Source organism: Telmatherina bonti (genome assembly GCF_933228915.1).
Source record: "Telmatherina bonti genome assembly, chromosome: 19".
In the NCBI taxonomy this organism is placed as follows: domain Eukaryota; kingdom Metazoa; phylum Chordata; class Actinopteri; order Atheriniformes; family Telmatherinidae; genus Telmatherina; species Telmatherina bonti.
In genome coordinates this window covers 13,948,562-13,970,736 of record NC_136617.1, presented here as the reverse complement: position 1 = coordinate 13,970,736, position 22,175 = coordinate 13,948,562, and the positions used below count along the sequence as shown (strand labels likewise).

Sequence of the window (22,175 nt, the reverse complement as noted above, 5' to 3'; positions counted from 1 at the left end):
GGGCTCCATTCTGCTATCCAAATGTAAAGAACCACGCGCGTCCGCGTGAGAGAGGGAATGTGCATGGACCAAAAGAGCGAGAGCATCTGCTTCAAACGCGCGCGGACGCGCTGGGAGGATGTTCAGACAACAGACGCATCACTGAAGAGGAAGAACGGGAGCAGACCGAGTGGACGCAGCAACACCGACATCTGGATCTGTCGGGACCCGAGCAGGGCTGCAGCTCTCCCCCTCTCCCCGCCCCCCCCCCCCCGGACCGGACCGAACCTCCACCCCGACGGTGTGATTGTGCGCGGAGCCCCGGAGTGGAGGGAAGATGAAGAAAAGCAACCAGAGCAGACGGGTCAGTCATTCAGAGCTTTATTCCAAATTTTACAGGTTTTTCCGTCTTCAACCGATTCAGTTTGATCATCTTATCCGTTTATAATTCATCCCTCCATCCGTAATGTGATATTTTGATTCTGGAGAGGGAGTGACGCTCTCCATAACTCATCCCGCACATTTCTGATCCGTATTCATTATTCATCAATATGTAAGGTGCCCAACACTGTTTTTTTTTTTGTTTTTTTTTTTTTAAAAAAAAAAGGTCTGAATTCCTACAATAGTCCACTTTTATTGTTCTTCTCTCTTTTTTCTTCTTTTAATCTAATTTGTTTCTTTCTTCTGACTGGCTTGATATGATTTCCTCATAAAATCAAACAATACCCTTTTATTAAAATTTAATGATCTTGATTAGGATGTACTCAGGTTGTTTTATGATTTTCACAACTTTCTTTTAAATGGAGCTTCTGCGCATCTTTACAGTTCTACTAAACCCTGCAGCTATTGCAGTTTGAGTTGATTTACGACCGTTTATTTATTTATTTTCTGTTTATTTAACCTTTATTCATATAGATGGCTGAACATTTAAATATTTCTAACAGCTGCTTACTATTATTTAGGGTTTGCTTCTCATTTCTGATCCAGATAAGGTGGCTGCTGCTTGAGGTTTTCATGCATTTAGGGAGATAAAAACTATTTCAGATAAAGTCTGAAAACTGATGTAGTGACTTTCTGTTTGAGCAAAAAAAAAAAAAAAAAAAAAAAAAAAGTAAGTTTGTAGAGATATTCACTGAGAGCTCAAATGAATCCTGACAGTAAAATCTGAGCTCCATAATATCAGTAACAACTTTGGAGAGTAAAAAATGCATCAAAACTATAATGAGCTTTACACTGCGAGGAGAATGTTTAGTGATACAGTGAGATGAAATGAAGCCACAAGCATTTCTAGGTTGTTCCAACTCCCTCTGAGGTCGCCTTTCATCTCTTCAAGATATATTTTTTTTTGTCTCTGAAGTTCTCTTGAGTGTTGTCTCTTAGGTTATTCCCAAACACTTTGAAGTTGCTTCCTGTTTATTTGAAGCTGTTTTATTATTTCATTTTGCAGTTCAGTTCTTTCAGCGACATCGTGCTCAGTTTTCTTCTTCTATCCATGTTGTGCTGTTATGTAATTAAACTGGGTCAGACTGACAGAGAGCAGCGGGATCATGACAAACACGATCATCTCGAAGACGATCACTCCCCTGTCGGTCACGTGTTATTCCTCTTCTTCACTTTCCTCTCCTCCTTCTTCCTCTTTAGCCTGAGACAGCAGCTTTAATCTCTTAACATCCTCTTCCTCTATCATCCTTTTGAAATGAACACACTTCATCCTCTCTGCTGTTTCATCCTGTGTTCATCTTTCTCCACTTTTAAGATTAATCTCCTCATCCTCCTCCCTTATCTTAGTTTTAAATAACAGAAGCAAAGGATTTCCTCAGGATCTTCTCTTTTTTCCCATTGATTTTTTTTTTTATTTAATTGTATTTCATACATAAATTCATCCCTTTCCTTCCTTCTGTTTTCCATTCATTCTGTCTTTCCTTCCTTTACAACCCCATATTATTTTATCATTTCCTTCCTTGCATCCCTCATGAATGCATTTCTTTCTGAACAGTTTCACCTGAGTCAACATAAGTTAAACATTTCATAAAATGGAGAGGATCTCAGCTGGTTTTTGGTGGTCCAGGTCTGACTCTTCATGTACTCTTTCAGGGTGTTCAGGACTCCGGTCCACTGGCGGTCCAGCAGCCTGAGAAAGTGGGCTGGATCAGGAAGTTCTGCGGCCGTGGGATTTTCAGAGAGCTGTGGAGGAGTCGGTACGTGGTGCTGAGAGGAGACCACCTCTACATCTCTGACAAGGAGGTGAGGACAGAAGACAAAGAAGCGCATTAAACAGAGTCCAGTCAGCTGATGAGTTGCTGGTTCCAGCCTGTTGCACAGGAAAAAGAAGGTTGTGTGTTGTTTTCTGACAGTTTGCGTGTCAGACTGTGACACGCCTCTAAGTTTTGGCAGCTGTTTGGTGTCAGAGACGTCGCTGTGGGTTATGAGGGTATGAAAGACTCCAGGACAGTTTGTGTCTGAAGCTGCAGCAGAGAGGAAGAACAGCGATTGATTCAAGTATCAGATTTGTGATTTACTTATTTATTTATTTTGAGTCAAAGTGATTTCCCTCTTTCCGTGAGAGATTACAGTCAGCTCATGTTATTACGAAGAATGAAGGTTCACTGGCACTTCAATATACAAGATGAAAGGTTTTATTTTTAATGGTGACAGAAAGGAATAGTTTGGTTTCCTTGCACAGATCAGAACCTGAAGCATAAAAGGGACCTCTTGATTTGCTCTTTGAGCTCCATAAGAAGACCGAGAGAGAATGCAGAGAAAAAGACTTCATTGAAAAACAAATAAAGCCCCAAAAAGATGCAAAATGACTACAAAAAGACAAAAAACCTTTTTTAACTTTTCTATCCAACATTAAAGCAAGCAGAATGAGGGTCTGACTGCTGTGTTATGCAGAGCAAATTTGCTTTGCCAAGAGGAGTTTTATAGATATAAAGATCCCCTTTATAATCTGAATTCTTTCCTTTTTTTTTTTTGTTTATTTATTTTTAATGATTATTTGTTATAGAAATTACATAGAGGACATAAAGAGGATAGAACAATAACAGAAAAGAAAAGGAAAATAGACAGAAACAAAGAGGAGATAAAGACACGTCATGGAGAAAACAATGCAATCCAACCACAGATAAGACAACCTGCTACACCTGTACAGAAACACAACAACGAACCTACGACTGCCCCTGCAAATAGATGACAACTGTCAGGAGCACCAGAGATAAACACACTAAAACGAAGAAAACAAAGAAAAGAAAAATAACTGAAAGTAGCTATGAGTAAATAAACCTGCAGGACAACACAATGACCATGTCAGCATGCAGAATATACGGAGTTAAAAAGTATTAAATGAAGAGTGATCATACCACCGCTGAGCAGAGACCAAGCCACCACACCCTGAAGATAACCCTGCATTCCCCCAGGAAGTGGCAGAGGAGGTCCCAGCCAGAATCCCCTGCAGCTACAGGGATCTGGCTCTGGTGGGCCAAGAACTGCAGGCGCCGACTCCACTGGCCATCAGCCGCCAAAAAATGGAAAGAAAATTGTAAATGCACAATGACCATAAGGACAGCAATAAAATCTTGCAGTGACAGGACAAAAAACAGAGAAAACTACTTTAAAAACGGTCAAAACAGCCTGAAAATGGAGTTATTTAATAACCAGAAAAGCTATGTAGCAATACAGATTATTACAATGTGGAAAATAGTCTAACAAATAAATTTTTCTCTCTTTATTAAGCAGCTGTTTCAAACTTCTTTTCTTGTAAACAGAACAATGTATTTATTATATATGACATAAACATTTATATCCTCACGGGGAGTTTCTTTGTTGAAGTCAGCGTATGTTGGTGTGTAGCAGAGTTTTTATTCGGTCAGAGGAGGAACAGAATGCTCCTCGTCTGTGTTTATTTCCAGCTCAGATGATGCTGACTCATTTCTACTCAACGCTGTGTCACATATATCATTTGGACCGACTTGTCATGGTCATGCTTCACCAAGACGTTCTAATAAAAGAAGTGAATTTATCGCTACAATGACAGAGGAAAAAGTGATTATTTTCTCATTCTCAGGTAAAACTGAGGGCAGACTGCAGGCTGCAACCTCAGGAAGTCAGTTTTTAGTTTGAAGTCAGGATGTGATTATCTTTAATGTTCTCCAGATTCACTCCCAGATGAAGGTTCGTCTTCCCTGTTGGATTATCTGATGACAAGATTTACTGTTTTTTGAAGATGCCGCAGACCATAGGTGTTCAGTAGCTGCAAAGTGGGTTTTCAGCAGGGCTGGCTGGATACTAAAAGTGCTGAGTGTTCACACTGACTCTTTTTCTGCTTCACATTATGTAACAGTCTGTTACACAACTGCACACAGAGGCTTGTGGGATGCTGAGTCAGGCTTTCTCATGAACACTTTATTCTGTCGGTTACGTCAGGTTTTAGATGACGATGGGTCAATGGACAAGGCACCCAACACAAAGAGACACGATTATACCACAAACTTTATGTGTGTTTTGTATGTCTTTCAAATGTCTCTTTGAGCTACTTGCTTAATGTTGGCACACAAAACCACAACAAATAAGCCTAAAGAGCCAAAAAGAGACAAAGCATGATAAAAGACACACCAAACAGCTCCAAAGAAACACACAAATGGCAAACAACCACAGAGTGATATAACATATGAACAAAGAGACATAGGACAAACAGAAATAAGACCAAAAAGATCACAAAGAGATTAGAACTGACCTGACCACAGACAAGAGGTGCAAGATAACCAAAGCTACACGTTAATCAACCGCAGTGAGATGCATGACGGCAGCAGAGATGCCACAAAACTGAACGGAAATGCAAAAAAAAAAACCAAGGTCTCAGAACAACTGCAAAGAGGCAAAAGATGGCTACAAAGAAATGTAAAATCATGCAATGATTAGTGTGAGAGAGGAGGATTTGCTTTGAGGTCTTTTGTGTCTGTAGGGGTTTCGGCCTGGATTGTGTTTGGCTCCAGGGGTCGGGATCAGAGCCCATGTCCCAGTGTAGCTCTGACATCATTAAGTTCAGACTTTTCATGGTCATGACGCTTATATTAAAGTGACTCAGGCAGTTGTTTCATCGTGTTTTACATCTGCTCGGAAAAAAAAAACGTAATTGCAGCTAAATGTGGACTGAATGTCAGAAAAATACAGTGTATGTGTGCATGTTTCCCACAGAGGTCTTATATTTTTGTCTGTTCAGTTTTATTTCAGCGGAAACTTGTGTTGTCGTTCTTGTTGTTGTTCTGCGGAGGTCGACCGAGTGAACTGAGCAGCACATAATGACTCACATTCACCCCATCTATGAGTGTGGATTCATATTACTCACATTGTGTGGCTTTAAATCTGTTTACACAGTCACATTATGAAGATGTTTTTTCATTCTGAGCATGAAAAGCAAGTCTTAATATCACATAATTTAATTTCAGGGTGAAGCTATGCTTTTAGGTTGGGATTAGGCTCGTTTAAGAATCCAGCAAATGAATATGAATGAAATGAAGTCAATGTAATGTCCTCTGAAAGTCATGATAATAAGACTGTGTGTGTTTCCTGTAATTAGTTTTTTTTTTTTTTTTTTGCATCATCTTGTTTCTGCGTCTCAGCACATTGACCCACGACTTATAAATACAGCAGCCTGAGGGAAGCTTCACAGTGTGTGTTGAAGAGTGTTGTTCTATCGCCAAGAGGACCAGTTTAACCATTAAGCCGTCATAGCGAGGACATTTCTATTCTGTGAGGACGTAACAGCCTGTTTATGCTTATTAAGTTTGAGGGTTCAGACCTGGTTTTGGCTTCAGGTTAGGATCTCTCTGTGGGTTTAATTTAACCCTTTAAATACTACTTTAAAGGTTTTACAGCTCCTCATTTCTGACAGGAAAACAGTGCAGATTCAGCTCACTTGTTTATAAGAATCAATCATGTTTTTTCAGACATTAGGAGCTCCTTTCACAGCGCTTTTGCCTCTGATATAAACTGTGTTTGCTGAGCAGAACCAAAGCGTGGGCATCGTATTGATCGTACTGATTGCAATATTGACAAATCCTCAGCTCCAACAGCTTCGACATGTGACTGCTGGTTGCTCCAAGACCCCACAGGCATTAAACAAACCTTGTGACTGTGAATGCGCACAAAGTGGCAATTTTTCTTATTACTGATACATTAATTAAATTCAGATTAACTGCACTACGGGAATTTTATTGATGGTAATATGGAAGGTATACATTATTAATCCATGTTCTTTTATCCATCTAAAACATTCGCTTTTGAAGTATCCACATGCTCATTAAGATTTCCCCAAATGCGAGCAACCACCGGCTGAAACTGAAGCCAATGAAAATACTTCAGTCAACAAAGACTGGATGAAAAGCATCATTGGTTCCCTTTTCAAAGAAATTTCAACTTCTGCTGTGAAAATACTAAGACATACAAGACATTATGATGATGTTAGCGAAATTTAAACCTTTTGATCAATGCGCTGGTGGTCATTCTGACATCGTATCCATCAGTAAGTTGATATAAGTCCTGAAAGAGGTGTATGCTTGTGGAGATGACAGGCTTGACAGACATGTCTGTTGATGGTAGTGTGATGTTTTGAACCCTATACTTTGACAAGTTCCCACTTCCAGCTCATCATATGCTAATATTAAGTCAGGAGCAAATTTGGCGTTGAATGCAGTGACACTTTTAGACGTGCAGGGTTTCCTGAGCTGGAAACATACCAGTAATGGGAATCGTTCCTCTGGCAATATTATAAATGATAATAAAGTGTTTCACATTAAACTCTGGTCCTTCAGACCCACTTTCCTGCAGATTTTTGTTTTATTCCTGTTTCAATTCAGTTGATTAAAATGAAGCTGATATCCTCAATTCCTTGTTTTCAGCATCCGCTTAAGCCTGCTATGGAACCATTAAGTTGGGCCAGATGAGTTCAAGAAGGGAAAAATCTAAAACCTGTAGGACACTGACCCAAGATGTACAGAGTTTGTGATCCCTCATTTAATAACATGCATTATGGTGGCCCTTGAGGAAGAACCCTGTTTTTGGTGTATTTTAGCTGTGTTTTACATCAGGGGTGCCCAGCTCCAGTCCTTGAGGGCCACAATCTTGTAGGTTTTCCATGTATTCCTGTTCCAATAAATCCTACTCAAACCATTCTCATTGTGCAGAGCTTCATTGGCTATTGGATCCATTTTAATGGAGGCTAGGTGTGTTGGAACAGGTATATGTGGAAAACAAGCAGGACAGCAGCCCTCAAGCACCATTTTTGTGCACCACTGTTTTAAATTGTTTGTTTTGGATGCTAAATGGAGTAAAACCATAGCAAAGAAAACGAAAATCAAAACACATCATGGTTGGTGAGTTGGGATGTTCTCCTCAAGCCCATGTGGTTTACTCTTTATTGATCTTATGAAGCAGAAGTGCTGTTTCAGCATGCCAAAAGTCACGTGACCCTACCAACCGATGCCACGTTGTGTCAGACACGTGTTGAGCTGTTTCAGAGGGATTTTTAAGGGCTGGTCTTGCCACATTATCAATGCTTTTCAAGCGGTTTATAAAAACAGCGACATGACCATCAACAATAAAAGATTAAGATACACTTAAAGATATTAGAAAAGCAGAACACATGGGAAGAAATAAAAGATCAAAACAAAAAATAGACTAAAATACTATTAAAGTAAAAGTAAGTAACAAACTAAAATAAACTTAAACATGTATAAAGACTAAGGTACAGTAAGAGAAACTAGAATGCTAAAATAAATTAAAAGACAAATGGAGACCCCACAATTCTCATGCTGTGCTAAAAGCCGATGAGTAAAAAATGTGTTTTAAGGTGTGATTGAAAAGACTCCACAATGGGGGCCACTTTGATCTGGTTGCTGAACTTGTATTCCACAGTTTGGATGCCAGTTAGAGTGTGAACCATAATGTGGGATTAGGGGGAGACACCTATTTTGGGGTGTCTCTGCAAGTATTATGTCATAGCTTGTGCCACAAAACAAAGGCATATTAAATCATAATGTGTAACAACTCATGCAACAATAATACATAACAGGAGTGATTCTTTCTTTGCAAATATTTCTCCAGCCCTCTTCTTGCAAAGGGGTCATAATATTTATAGTTGTATACTAAGCTGCAGTGAATTTATGAGCAATAAACATAAAGCTTATTGTCAGTATTGTAGAGACCCCCAAAGAGCTCATGTTCATTACTGTAGCTCCCCCAGCTCCCCTGTGGGAGCCAGTAGTAAAAAAAGCACTGTTGCTTCTGGTTTTGTGTCTAGATTCAGGAACAAGTGGGAACTTATCTGCAGACCTCAGTGCCCTTGATGTAGTGTATAATAAGTCTGATATGTCTGTTGGTGTCTGTCCATTTGACAATTTACAAACAAACAGTAAACTTTTAAAGTAAATTGTAAAATTAACAGGCAGCCAGTTTAGTGAGGTCAAGGTGGGGGTGATGTGAAGTTTAAAATCACTTTTAATTTTAACAGCAAAGTTTGTAAGAGAAGATTTTACAAAGGTTGTAAGAGATCACGAATGTTACTTTTTGTTGCAACAATGCTTCTTGGCAATACATTTTATATCTTCAGTTTGATACAGCTGGAAAGCCTTTTTTTTTTTTCTAAAATGATCTTTAGATAAGGTTCAGCTGTACATTTTCTAAACTTACAGGCTGTTGTAAAATTGTTTAGATTATTTTTAGGCTCACTGTAACTGTTTTTATAACTTGTTATTCATTTACTTTAGTCAGTAAATGATTATTTTCTCCTAGATTTTCTTCATGTTGTAGTTTGATGGACTTATTAGGAGGCACGGTGTATACATTCACTTTGTGTTAACCTAACATGAAAGGTGCCAAATGACACTTATTATGTTCAATTCAATTAAATTCAATTAAATTCAGTTCAATATAGTTCAATTCAATTCAGTTAAATTAAATTCAATTTAGTTCAATTCAATTCAATTCAGCTTTATTTGACTAGCCCACTTCTCAGGGCACTTCACAGACACATCAATTCATTATAAATAGCCTGTTTAGGGAAAACCAACAAGTTGCATCGAATCTTGACTTCAATCCAATCCCCCATCCCGAGCATGCACGAGGCGACCGAGATACCTCCTGTCTTCACCTATGGATGACCGTAACACTGTTTGTAAAGCTTCAAGTGAGCGCTCATGCAAATCAGCGTGTGAAAGTACTGCTTGCTACATTTTTTCTGCATTTCTGTTTGTTTACTATCATGCAAATTAAACTTGCTCTGAAATATTCATAAGATAAAGATAGAAATTAGAAGCAGTCTGAGTCATGTCAGCCTAACTGAACACGGTGCTGTCTGTAGGCTGGGCAGGAACATGGTTAGAAAACTAATGAGGATGTGCTGAGCGTCTTACAATGCTCTCATGATAGGAAAGAAATTGATTCAGATGAGCTGATGTAATGTTTAGTCCAGTTTATCTACATGACTGTAGTTTAGATTTATTAGAGTTCATCTCCAGAATTGTTTTTCTGCTTTGTTTGATTTCTTTTATTCATAGTAATGCTTTTAGATGGGTGAAGTCATTATTATTGTCTTCACATCTCAGCCAGAGCCTTTCTGAAGTAATGACGTTCCCTCTTCACTCCGATCTCTTATGGGGTTTTTAAAGATGAACGAAGGGAAAATGTATCTGATGAATGAAACATGGAAACCAAATGCAAAGCATGTCGACTCATTTAACTCCAGCCAAACCTTTGACTTACAAGTTCTGCATCTTAGTTTTTTATTTAATTTACAGCCGCTTCCTTATTTCACACCATAGAGGTATAAATCAAACATATGTTTTATTTAAATCAAAATCTTTTAAGGAGAAAATTTCTTCTTCTCTCAAATTTCTTCGATGTTGTTTCAGTCAGACTGTCTCAGACAGAAAGCAGACGGTATCATGGTTATTTATGTGAATCAAATCAGCCAAACTTCTCAGGCTAATGAGCCAGATGTTTGAGCAGATCTGGTGGAAAATATGAGCCAGAAAAGACACGTCTTGTTTGACACCAGTAAAGGCTGAATTACTGTTTTTTTTACACAGTGAAAATTAATTTTCGAGAGTTCCTATGTGGAAACACAAACAGTGGAACAATCTGAAGGCAAAACTGCAATAATAATACAATTGATCTGCTGATTATTATGTTCTTTACATCCTTGTACATTTAGGCAGTAGTCCAACTCTAAATATAAAAACAGCAAAGGAACTTGAGTGATTCTTTTATTTTGGATATGTTCAGATATCAGATGCTATTTTATGTTTTAACCAGCTGTTACAGTGTGTGCTAAAACACACACACTTGTGTCTGTGTCACTTCTTTGTATGTGTTCATGTGTGTTAGTGTGTGACAGATATGCACAGATGAGTTGGTTTTGCATCATTTCTGAGTGAACAGCCAGATTAGGTTTTTTGGCCATTTTTATGATAGTTTGGCCGCCAACTCCGCAGACAGAGACAGGGGCGAATGAGGAGAAAGAGGGGGGTTGTGGTGTGTAGCAGAGGTCTGCCAAGCTGGAACTGAGCTCAGTGGACATTGTGGATGCCAATTTTAGTTTCTGCTTAAAGTATAACTAACCAGCCTGAATGTGAAGACCTGAAAGAGCAATGTGAGATTCAATGTGCCAGATAGTAGTAGAACATCTGGAGCTCTGATTTCATGTCAAGAGGTTTAACCCAGGGATCCTGCCTTAATTAAAAGAATAAATAAATTAAAAATAACCATGGTAAATTAATTTGTGCATGGTGTTGTGAATATACATGCATCTTAGTAGTCTTTTAGGAATGCCTATACATCCCAAAGATGAAACTGCAACCCATTATCTGTAAAGGTCCCTGCACAAAGTGATGATAACCCCTCCATTATTTTTTCTGTTCTACACATTTCTCTTCAACCCGAAAAATAAATAAATAAAACCAACCCAGTCTCATGTAAACATGTCATGTATTTCAGCTGAACATCTGGTATGTGTCCATCATATTTTGGATGTTTAGCCAGAGGGTTAAACAGCCAGTAATCCAGGAAGAGGATATTTTGATGCCATATATTATTAGTGTTGGTTTTAATGCGAGCCGCAATGTTTTCCAAGTCACGTAACAGTGTCTGAATCCTAAAATGGTACTGGTTGGGATTTGCTTTTGATTGTTAGCATTGTTCCATGACCTCTGAAACTGGGTCTTTGTCAGTTTCCAGAAATTATGCTTTTTGTTACGATTTTATTAATCATGAAGACACCTAGAGACCTAAATGTAAAAAAAAAAAACAGGTGGGGAAGTTCTTCAATAAAATGCTTAAAAAGCTGCAGCCAGGTAAGAAATATTGTTTTGTGTTTTGTGTGTGCAGGTGAAAGACGAGCGTAAAGCACAGGAAGTGTTTGACCTGGCTGATTACGAGCGCTCAGAAGAGCTAAGGAAGGCCAAGAGTCGCAGCAAGAAGAACCACAGTCGCTTCACTGTGCTGCGCTGCAGGCAGCCTGGAAACAACGTGAGTCCACCAGTCTGTGTGTTTAAATGGTTTTCTGATCCACTTTCCATCTATCTACATGCCTATCCTCCTGTATGTGCACCATCTGGCTGTCCACCTCTCTGTTGTCCCATCTTTCTGGCTATGTTTATAACTTTCTGTCTGTCTGTAACATTTATATAATCTGGTTTAGTCTGAGTTCTTTCCTCCTGGTTCTTATGATCCAAATCAAACACACCAACAATATGTTTTTATTTAATTTATTATTTATCCAACAAAGACAGATGCCTGTACATGTACATCTAATGTAAGACAATATTGAATACTGCTTGTTTTCAATACTCATCCTTAAAAGCAGCTTTCAAATACTACATAAAAATACAATTACAAGGGATTTTGGATGCTGTCTAAAATGTAACTAAAAACAGTGCATTGATTTGTAAATCTCATTAACCCATATTTTATTCCCAGCAGTACATGAACAACATATCAGATGTTTTTATAATTTCATGGAAAATATTTGCTTATTTTAAATCAGCACTAGATAAAAATTAGAGCAGAAGCAACAAAAGGCTGGAAAAGTTATTTTTACAAATAAAAAAATCTATAAGCGTTTGAGAAGTAATTAGACAGCACTCTGGGACACAGACCTCCACAAAGCAGATCATTTCCATCCATATTGTGAAGAATTCTTTTTAAAGTTTCTGTGTCCAAAAATTTAATGGAATCTGAATTAGACCGAACGTCAAGGTGGCAGTGAAGGTGTGGACCCAAACACAGAGATGAGAAAACTAGGATGCAGATTTAAGACTGCTTTAATATGAACAGAAGAACACAGGGGACTAACACAATGATCCAGCAACTCAAGACAAAAACTGAGGGGTATAAATACACAGAGCACAATGAGACACAGGTGAAACAAATAACTGAATAAACCCAGGTGAACTTCTGAGCACAGACAAAGGCAAAACAGGAACAACCTACAAAATAAAACAGGAAACCAGGAACAAAGGACACAGGAAAAACATAACCTCATGACACCAAGACCCATTCTCAGAAAACAAATCACAAAAATCCACCCATTAGTTTTTACATAAAGTTGCTTAGAAAAATACAGATATACACAGGAAAAATATACCGTCCTGGGAAATAAAAAGGTTGTATGTTCGCAAGGAGCATTTTAGAAAGCCAGAGGCCTCACAGATGTAAAGATGAGTTTGAAGATACCATCTACTATATGATAGATATAGATAAGGTGACGATACACAGTGGTAAAGATCACCCTCTTCTAAGTCTTTACACGGCGGCTATTAAATTAATAAAGCTAATATTTTCCATATGGTGAAATGTCAGCATCAGCGATGTAGTTTGTGTTCTACTAGGAAACGGTGAGTTTATTCACAATAAATTCATTTGTTTCTTTATTTAATTTTAACTGTGTTTCCAAACTGTTTTGCAATTTGGGTTACATCCTGTTGTGTACGCATACATGCGTACTTTATTAGTGCAATAAACAAAGCAGACAAATACATCAGGAGCAGTGTACTCTGATGAGAACTTACTGGATACATCTCATGACGAAAGACAGTTTTGCATAAAGGTTACTCAATGTACACAATCTTTTATTTGTCCAGGCAATTCCAGTAACATCACTCTACAAATGCATCCTTTCAGCCACTTTCCAGTTTGTGAGCGCTCTGTGGTTTTGTGGTGTAAAATCTTTCCACTCAGCCATAGATGAGGGCTGGGTCCACGGTGGTTTGATGTCAGAATTGCAAGTGTTTGTATAACATGCAGAATTAACAGAAAGAAAAAAATCAATACCTGGTCTTAGGTAGTTTAAAATAAAATAAAATTTTGTTGTCTTGTTTTCTTTTCCTCTTATATTTTTCCTCTTATATATCTATATATACATGTATACTGTATATACATATATATCTATATATACATGTATACTGTATATACATATATATATATATATATATATATATATATATATATATATATATATATATATATATATATATATATATATATATATATATATATATGTATATATATATAATATATATATATATATATATATATATATATTATTTTATTTTTTTTAATTTTTTTTTTTTTTTTTTTTTTTTTAAATGTGCTTCTTGAGTCAGATGTTGGTAGTTTTGTCAAGCCTGAGCACAAGGACATTGTCATGGTTTGGAAATTTTCTGTGGCCTTTAGCTCTGGTTTCCTATTTTATTTTGTAGTTTTCCTCCCCTGTATATTTGGTGTAGCTTCCCTTTCCTGTCCATCAGTTCACCTGGTTTCATTTAGTTTATTCGTTCCACTTTTGACTTGTTGTGTTTTATGTATATACCGCTTGATTTCAGTTCTCTTTTTCCCGTTCATTGCTGTAGTCTCCCCTATTGTCCTTTTGTTCCATTAAAAACAAGATTCACAGCATTCCACCTTCTGCATGCATCTTTGTCCTGTATTTGGGACTGGATCTCTACCGTTCTATGACTGACATAAGCAACCTGAATGGAAGCTGAAGAATTTATCCTAGTATGATCGCTTATAGCGCATCCCATTAATGCCTTAACAATTTTCCTTTAGGAAACATTTTTAAATTTGGTGCAGCATCCTTCAGTAAGGGATTACTCCAGTGTATGCATAATACATGATGTAATAGTGTTCTTGAAAAAAGATAGAACTGCCAGGACAACTAATTGAAACGATCTGCTTCATTAATTACCTGCCAAGCAAGCAGAGACACAGAGAAACAGCAGAGCCTAGCATTCTGAATGGATATGGATTTTCATTATCTGACCTAACCAACTCATTCATGTTACATCACATGATGCTAGTGACTTAACTGAGGCTGTCAGACACTGGTTATGAGTGCTTTCTAACCTTTAAGTGGAACAGATGCCACTTGATGACAGTTACAAATAGGAAAAAAATATAAGAAGTGCATATTTGTCACAAAATTAACAAACAATAGCATCATGCAAACAAACTCTGCTGAGTAAATGAGCATATTAATAGTAGTTCATATACAGTCCTGTGTGGCTCTGACTAAAAGTACAGATGTGTGTTGCAGGTGCGTTTATGCTGTGTAAGACTAACTTTACTCTTTCAGCTGCACTTTTGAGGATGTTATATTGTCTTGGGATCAAGTGAAGAACAAATATAAAGACAACATTCAAACCAGAAAGTAGGCTTACTTGCAAATCCTATAAGGTCAACATATAAAAGCTTAAGTGCTTTAATAAGTCTGTTTTAGATAAGCAATTCCCACTTCTGAGATTATATATGTATCTCACATAGATGCTCATCAGGGAAATCTTAAAGGGCTTAGATCGTCTTTAACTTAGCCCTTCTCAGAGACTCCCCCTTTTCTTCCATTTATTTATTTATTTATTTATTTATTTATTTTCTATTTAGAATTGATTGGTCACGCAGCCATGCTTTTATGCATGAAGATCTCATGAAGCATATGCTGCTTTTGTTGTGTGTATTGAATAAACACCTTGGTATAAAGTAAAAACAGTAAATTATAGATATAAATTTACAGTTAAACTAAATTTTACACTTAAATTATTGTTTTAAAGCACAGGCCTCAGGTTTCCTGTATTTTAAGCAATCTGTCCAGATGTGAAGGCTCTGTACTGCAGTCTGTCCTTTCCGTGCATTTCTATTCATCCCTGTCCGTCCTCTGTGCTCAGAGATTACGTTGTCCTGCCTGACTCAGACCGCTGCCTCATTGGTGGATTTCCTCCTACATCTGCCGCACGATTGGTGGATCTGCGTTTGTATCACCCACCCATCGTGGCTGAAATGCAGTGATTGGCTGAGCTTTGCTGTTTTTTCCCCTCTGAAAAGGTTTAATCTGTAGAATCCCATTAGTCAACGAGTTACAGCAGAGTAATCCCTGAAACACTCTCACATGTCAGTCTAACCATCATGCTCTTTCAGCTCAGTTGTGGGCATGTCACTTCAAAATATAAACGTGCCTAATTCTGCTTTCTCTCATGTAAAAACACTGAACAAATAATGTGCACTTATATCTGCAGTTGATGTGGAGGAAGTAGCTGTTTTAAACTACAACCACATAACACGCTCTGCATCAAACCCTCCATCACACTTTATCCAACTATCATTACCCACATGCCAACATTTGCATTAAAACGGGTCATTCAGCTTTTAAGTGGATGTATACTTCTTTTTTTTTTTTTGGAAGGGTTATGTGAGATGCACGTGAGTAGTCTGTATATTTACTACGTGTGGTGCTCTTATTTTGGAAAAACTTTTTTTTTTAGCTAAAGCTAAAGGTTACTTAGGTCAGGACCACAAGAGGAGCAAGTTTTTCAAGCTGTTCAAGTGAAGACATTACTTTTGAACGAGACAGTTGCATTAACAGGACTTCCATAAAAATATGCATGTAGCCATTATCTCAAGCAGTAGTAGAGGACTGCAGGGGAGCAATACTCCATGAGCCTCAAAGACCCCTGCTTAAGTCAGACAAAACAAAGACAAAATAAAGATTTAGGCCTCTTCCTCAAAACTATTTTCTTTCAAAAAATCTCTTTGAAACTTCTCAGAAATAGGATTTATTTTGAACACTAAAGAGGTGCTTAAGATAAGCGCCTCTTGTTTATTTGAGGGAACTGGTTAGTGCCTGTATTGAGGATGCAGATTTAACACTCAAGCTAAAACATAGACTAAAAAAACTAAACTGACTATCATCACTAAGCACAAAGAACTGTCCGCTGAACTAATGGCTTTCAAGCAGCAGAGATAGCAGATAAAAATTTGCTGCACAATTTGCTACAAGAAAATGCTTGCTGCATACTAGCATATATTGTGCTTCTCTATCTCCTATAAATGCTACATACAGCTAGTGGCTTTACTAGCAGTACTTGACAGTTTTTCAAGCACTTTACCATTAACACATTGTGATCTTCAACAACCTAAATATACCCTTTACTTATTTTTATTCATTAATTTCTTTCTTTCTTTGTTTTTTTTTTTCTCCGTAAATTCTCAAAAACTAGCTTGGTGAGTTCAACAAGAGCAAAATTTAAGTTACTTCAAGTTGCATGAAAGCATTGCATCAAACAACTTTTTTAATATTAGTCAATATGATAACAAAAAAGTTAGCTAGTGAAGCATTTTGTGGATAAACAACTTGAGGTTGTTGTTTTTTTGTGATGGTTTAAATATAGAAAAATTCTGTCTTTTTCTAGGTACCTAACCTGGTGTTTCTGGCCGTGAGCCCAGAGGAAAAAGAGTCATGGGTCAACGCACTCAATGTAGCCATTATTAAGGCTAAGAACAGAGTGTTAGATGAGGTATGAGTTGGTTTTATTTGTAATAATAGTTAATATAATTGATGATTACACATGTGATTGGTGGTAACTTGTATGAAACAGCAAAAAACTTGCATGAAGCCTCTTTTTTATGATTATGATGGGTAATCTTTTGTAAATTTAATGATGCTGTAGTAGATCCGTGAAAGCTGTAATATGTTTCTGTCTGTCCAGGTGACCATCGAGGAGGACAGTGCTTTAGCTCATCCCACCAGAGACAGAGCAAAAATCCCTCAAGGCCGCCGCCTGCCGACTAAAGGACACCTAATGGCCGTGGTACTAGAATCCCTTATTCAGTCTTTCTGGTGTCCCTAAAGAACTTTATCATTAATGAGATCATATTGTCGTTAATCTCTAACCACAGGCGTCCACCTCCTCCCACGGGATGTTGACCCTTGACCTGGTTGCAGAGGAAGATGGCTTCTGCCCTGAATATGACGATGACTTGGATGAATCCTGGGAGAACAGCTTCCGGGTTGAACTGCAACAGGGGGGCTCTAGTGGAGGTGTTGGAGGTCGCCAGCGAGCTGGAACAGACGTTTCAAAGCTGCGGGTGACTTCCAAAGAGCCCAAGGTGAAGACAGGAAGTCTGCCCAGGGGAAGTGAGCGATCCTGGGGCAAGCAGTCCCATTTGGAGGTTTCCAAGGCTCACAAGAACCAGCAAGTCCAGGTAGTGCATGATTTTACTACAGATTATAGTTTGTTGTGACACTAATCTGTGAATCTTACATGAAATTGACCCACAGTGCTTTAAGTTAGACTTAAAAGGGTCTGCACAAGACCCGAACCTTAATATCCACTAATACTGAACTGATATCACCAATTAGAAGTCATTGCTGACAGTTTCTAAAATACCAGCTTTTCTCTTGATGCAGAGACAGAAATGTGTGTTTATGTGTTTATGTGTGTTAATGTGTTTTTAAAGAATTTTTACTGGTATCTCTGAAAGTCTTTGAGCAATCAGCCGGTTTCTGTGCACGCAGGTAAAAAAAGAAAAACTGCAGACACAAACAACACACACCTGTTTCTTTCAGGTCCTACAGGCTAAGTCTCGAACACCACAGCCAGGAAAGAGGTTCAGCATGCAGGGTCGAAGTCGCTGCGCCTCCATGGACGAAGTCCTTTCCTCCAGGTATCCAGACACCTGCCAGCTAACAAATTATACATATCTGCTTAAATGAAACAAGATTTAAATCGCTGCCTTTCGCCCAGTGATTGCTGGGATAGGCTTCAGTTTCTCCATGACCCATAATGACCTCCGCCAAAGAGGTCATGTTTTTACCGGTGCTTATCTGTTTGTTTGTCTGTATGTGTTCAAGTTAACTCAAAAAGTTATGGACGGATTTTCATGAAATTTTCAGGAGTTGTTAGAAATGTGAAAAAGGAGGAACTCATTTAATTTTGGTGGTGATCTGGATCACCGTTTGGATCCAGGAATTTTTTAGAACTGTGGCCACTGGCAGAGGTTTACGCCCTAGCCAAGTGTTTTTCTAGTTGGACAAAGTGGTTAAAAAAATGAATAAATAAATTATTTTAATTAATAAAGAAGATAAAACTACTTACTCAATCCAACCAGCCTACCTTCATATTAGGGCTGTGACGTGTGCTTTTGTCCTGATCCGATTCGATTTCGATTGTTTGGGTGCCGATTCGATTTAAATTGCGATTCTCACGATTCTTCGATATTGCTGATTTTTGTAGATTAAAAAAATTGTACAAAACCTGTTTTTGCTAGTCATTTTTTAATTGATTTCCATTAGGAAATAACAACACAGTAGCCAGACCATCATTATGCTGCTTTAATGCCTAAGAGGACAAGTAAAAAGTTCAATGAAAACAATAAAAATGACAAAAGTTTTATAGTGATCCACTTTTTTGGGATTTTTTGCTTCACAACTTTAAAATCGATTTTTTCTTTTTGTTAAAAAATCAATTTTTAAAAATAAATAAATAAAAATAATAAATAAATATTATTCCAATTATATTTATTCTAAAGAATAATTTTTTTTAACAAAAAAAAACCATTTTCAAATTGTGAAGCAAAAAATCCCAACTTTCGATCTTTTGATTTGATTTTCCCACCCCTACTTCATACTATGTTTCTTAAAATAACTAAGCAAAGATTAGTGTATTTTGGATGATGCTAAGACATTTTCAGAACCAGATGGGACGTCATCTTACTGGATTTTTACAGACAAATGAAACGCAGCAGAAACAGGAAACTAATTTTAGCAACCTCTTCTGTTTAATCATCATTATTATCATTATTTTAATATAATCCACTGGCCAGAGCTCCAATCTATTGATTAATTTATTAAAGTTTGTCACGTAAATTCAGAATCTGGTTTATCTTTTCCATATTCTGTTATTCTGTTTTTATTTCCTTTTTTTTTTTTTTTTTAGACCGGCAATGATTCGTTCAGAGTTTCGTTCTGCTCTTCGTCGCTGTCCAACTGAGGAGGAAGCAGGGGGCGGAGCTGCAGCCCAGCCTGTCGGTCAGCTGCAGAGCCTCATCGCTCAGAGGATGCAGAGAGCTCAAGAACTGCTGGAGGAGATGAGACTGCAGGTCTGAACACTTCCTTCATGACAAGTTTAATGATCAAGTTTGTAACAGTTCAGCCACTGCAAAAACAATGACACTGATGGTGAAACAGAATGAAGCTGAAACTACTTTTCTGTGGCTGACAGGAGCTGCAGAAGGCCAAAGCAGAGAGGGAACGAGGCGGCAGCTCAACCTACATGAAGGGTATTGACTCCCCTCGACTCCACCACCTCAGGGGCTCTGAATCTCCCCATTCCAGGTTTGTCTAAGCAGATTCACCTATGTTTAATCCATTTCTCCAGTGAGCTGTTAGCTTTAAAAGGCAACAAGAAGAAGAATCACAGTGTCACAAACCAGTTGTCTCAGTGAGACTCATCTGAACCTTGTTTGTCAACGCAGACTTCATGGTACTGGTTGAACTGATTATGAATATATGAAGAATATGTGAAGAAAACATTTTGGCTCATTTTATGTTGCCAGTGTATATAGAAAGTGAAAAGAAAACTTAAATATAATATATTTTGTAAGGTTTTTGTTGCTCATATTTGAGTAGGGGTCTGCACGGTAATGTGGTGGTTATAACTGTGGCTTCACAGCAAGAAAGTTGCTGAATAAGCACAGTTGTACATGTTGATCTGTCTTTCCTGTCCTCTCCACCCCAACCAGTCGAGGCAAATGGTTGCCCTCCCTGAGCCAGGTTCTGCTGGAAGTTTTCTTCCTGTTAAAAGGGAGTTTTTTCCTTCCGACTGTCGCCTCGTGCAAGCTCAGGATGGGGGATTGGATCGAAGTCATGCCTCGATGCAATCAGTTGGTTTCTGTTATAGGATATGTATGAATTGGCTTGAAATGATGTGCATGTTGATTCATGTATGTAAAGTGCCCTGTGACAACATTGTTGTGAAGTGGCGCTGTACAAATAAAGTTGAATTGAATTGGGTCCAGCTTCAGCTGCGGGTGGTGGTGGGAGGGGTTCAAACAGTGGCCTTTCTGTGTGGAGTTTGCATGTTTTCCCCGTGTATGCGTGGGGTCTCTCCAGGTACTCTGGCTTCTTCCCACCATCCAAAGACATGCATGTTAGGTTAATTAGTTACCCTAAATCCTTCCTAGGAGTGAGTGTGAATGGTTGTCTTACCCTCTGTGTTGGCCCTTTGATGGTCTGGCAACTTATCCAGTATGCCTTTTGCCTGCTAATTGGGATAGCATCCAGCTTTTCTGTGATCCTTGATTGGACAAACTGGTCAAATTCATGAATGAATGAATATTTGACGGGGTTCTTTATTTGACACCGTCAGGGATGCATAGAGTCAGTACTCCAGTCTTCAGGGCTGTATAAAGAGTGATTCCAAAGTCTTTCCAAAATTAAGTTTAAGATTGATGTTCAATAGATTTCTGTCATCCTCAGCAGGTCATCAGGGTCTCCAAGGAGCAGGAGTAGTGACTCTCCTCGCCTCAGGGGCAAAGATTCTCCTCGTATGAGAGGACGAGAATCTCCACGATCCAAAGCAAAGAAGAATCGCTCAAAAGGAACCGACTCACCTCGCTCCAGGGGATCCAACTCACCAGCAGCTAAAGCCATAGACTCTCCTCGGCTGAAAGATTCTCCTCATATGAATGGCTCTCCTCAACAGAAAAGTTCTGACGTGGTTTGTTCGCCGAAACTCAAGGGATCTAGCAACTCTTCCAACAAACAAAACAGCTCCCCTGTACAGAAGACCCCCGAATCATCTCCATGCATCAAAGGATCTGAGTCCTCTCAGTTTAAAGGATCCAATTCACCACAAAGCAGCGAAACTGGCTCTCCTCATGTGGAGAGCAGTAAGGAGTCAACGTGCCATAGTCAGGACTCCCCCACTGCATCTGGATCCTTTGATTTCTCCCAGTCAAAAGCCACTGACAAGCATCACCTGTCCCCTCCTTCGTCTGCCTTGCAGCTGTCAGAGGAAGACGTGGAGGTGGAAAAGAGGCGAGCTGAGGCAGAACGGCTCCTGGAGGAGGCCGTGTCATCGTGGAAAGAAGCGCAGGAAGTCCTGCAGGAGGTGAAGGAGCTGCAGAGCCAGACACTCAGACGGCAGCGTAGGAAGACCTACGAGAAGATGACATCATCAGCAGCAGCAGCTGGACTGCCCACGGGGACCTCAGCGACAGAAGAAGACGACACACCCGCCTCGCCGACGTCACCTGAGGACGATGACGAGTCTGAGACACCTTGATGAGGATTTCCTTTCATGCGGAGATCTATTCAATTATTCAATTTTCCTCGATGGAGATAGCAGCATTTTTCAGCATGCTAATGCACATAAAAAGACAAAATTTGCTTAATTTGGAAATTTTTAAATCTATTTGTAAAATGCTTTTCATCTTTTAAAACAGGAATGATGGAACGCATGTGACCACCTTAGCAAATATGCATCTTTTTTAAAACCAGTGAAACCGTTCTTCCCAGGAGGTTTGAGGACTTTAATCCTTCACAGTGCACTACACCGTCACCGAGCAGAAGCCCACTCTCTTGTCCTGCCCATTTATTCCAGGAAGCCTCCGTATTTATTTTCAGTATACACAGATTTAATGGAGAGGCTCTCCCTTTCACCTTCTCTAACAGCGCTGCACATTGTTCTTTTAGCAGGAAGTGAGGTGAAAAGCCTCTCTGTTGACGTCAAAGATGTTTTTTTTTTTTAGAATGGGCGTTTTGGACACGTGTTTTTCAAGCAAAGATGTCAACGTTTATAAAACTGAAAACTTTTTAAATATGGCAAAAATTTGTGCCATTGCAGAGCACGGTGTTTCTTAAGAGCACAAAC

The 22,175-nt window shown here is 38.7% G+C and overlaps 1 protein-coding gene across 1 annotated transcript; it reads left to right on the top strand.

Annotated features, from left to right (window-relative positions):
• Window positions 1-316: 316 nt before the first annotated feature.
• Window positions 317-21,587, top strand: plekho1a (pleckstrin homology domain containing, family O member 1a; the record flags this gene model as incomplete). Its single annotated transcript, XM_079259245.1, has 10 exons — window positions 317-343; window positions 2,074-2,223; window positions 11,359-11,499; window positions 16,713-16,817; window positions 17,010-17,111; window positions 17,200-17,505; window positions 17,870-17,967; window positions 19,239-19,401; window positions 19,524-19,636; window positions 20,780-21,587. 10 exons carry the CDS (start codon window positions 317-319, stop codon window positions 21,585-21,587), a joined length of 2,013 nt encoding a protein of 670 aa, XP_079115371.1.
• Window positions 21,588-22,175: the final 588 nt, after the last annotated feature.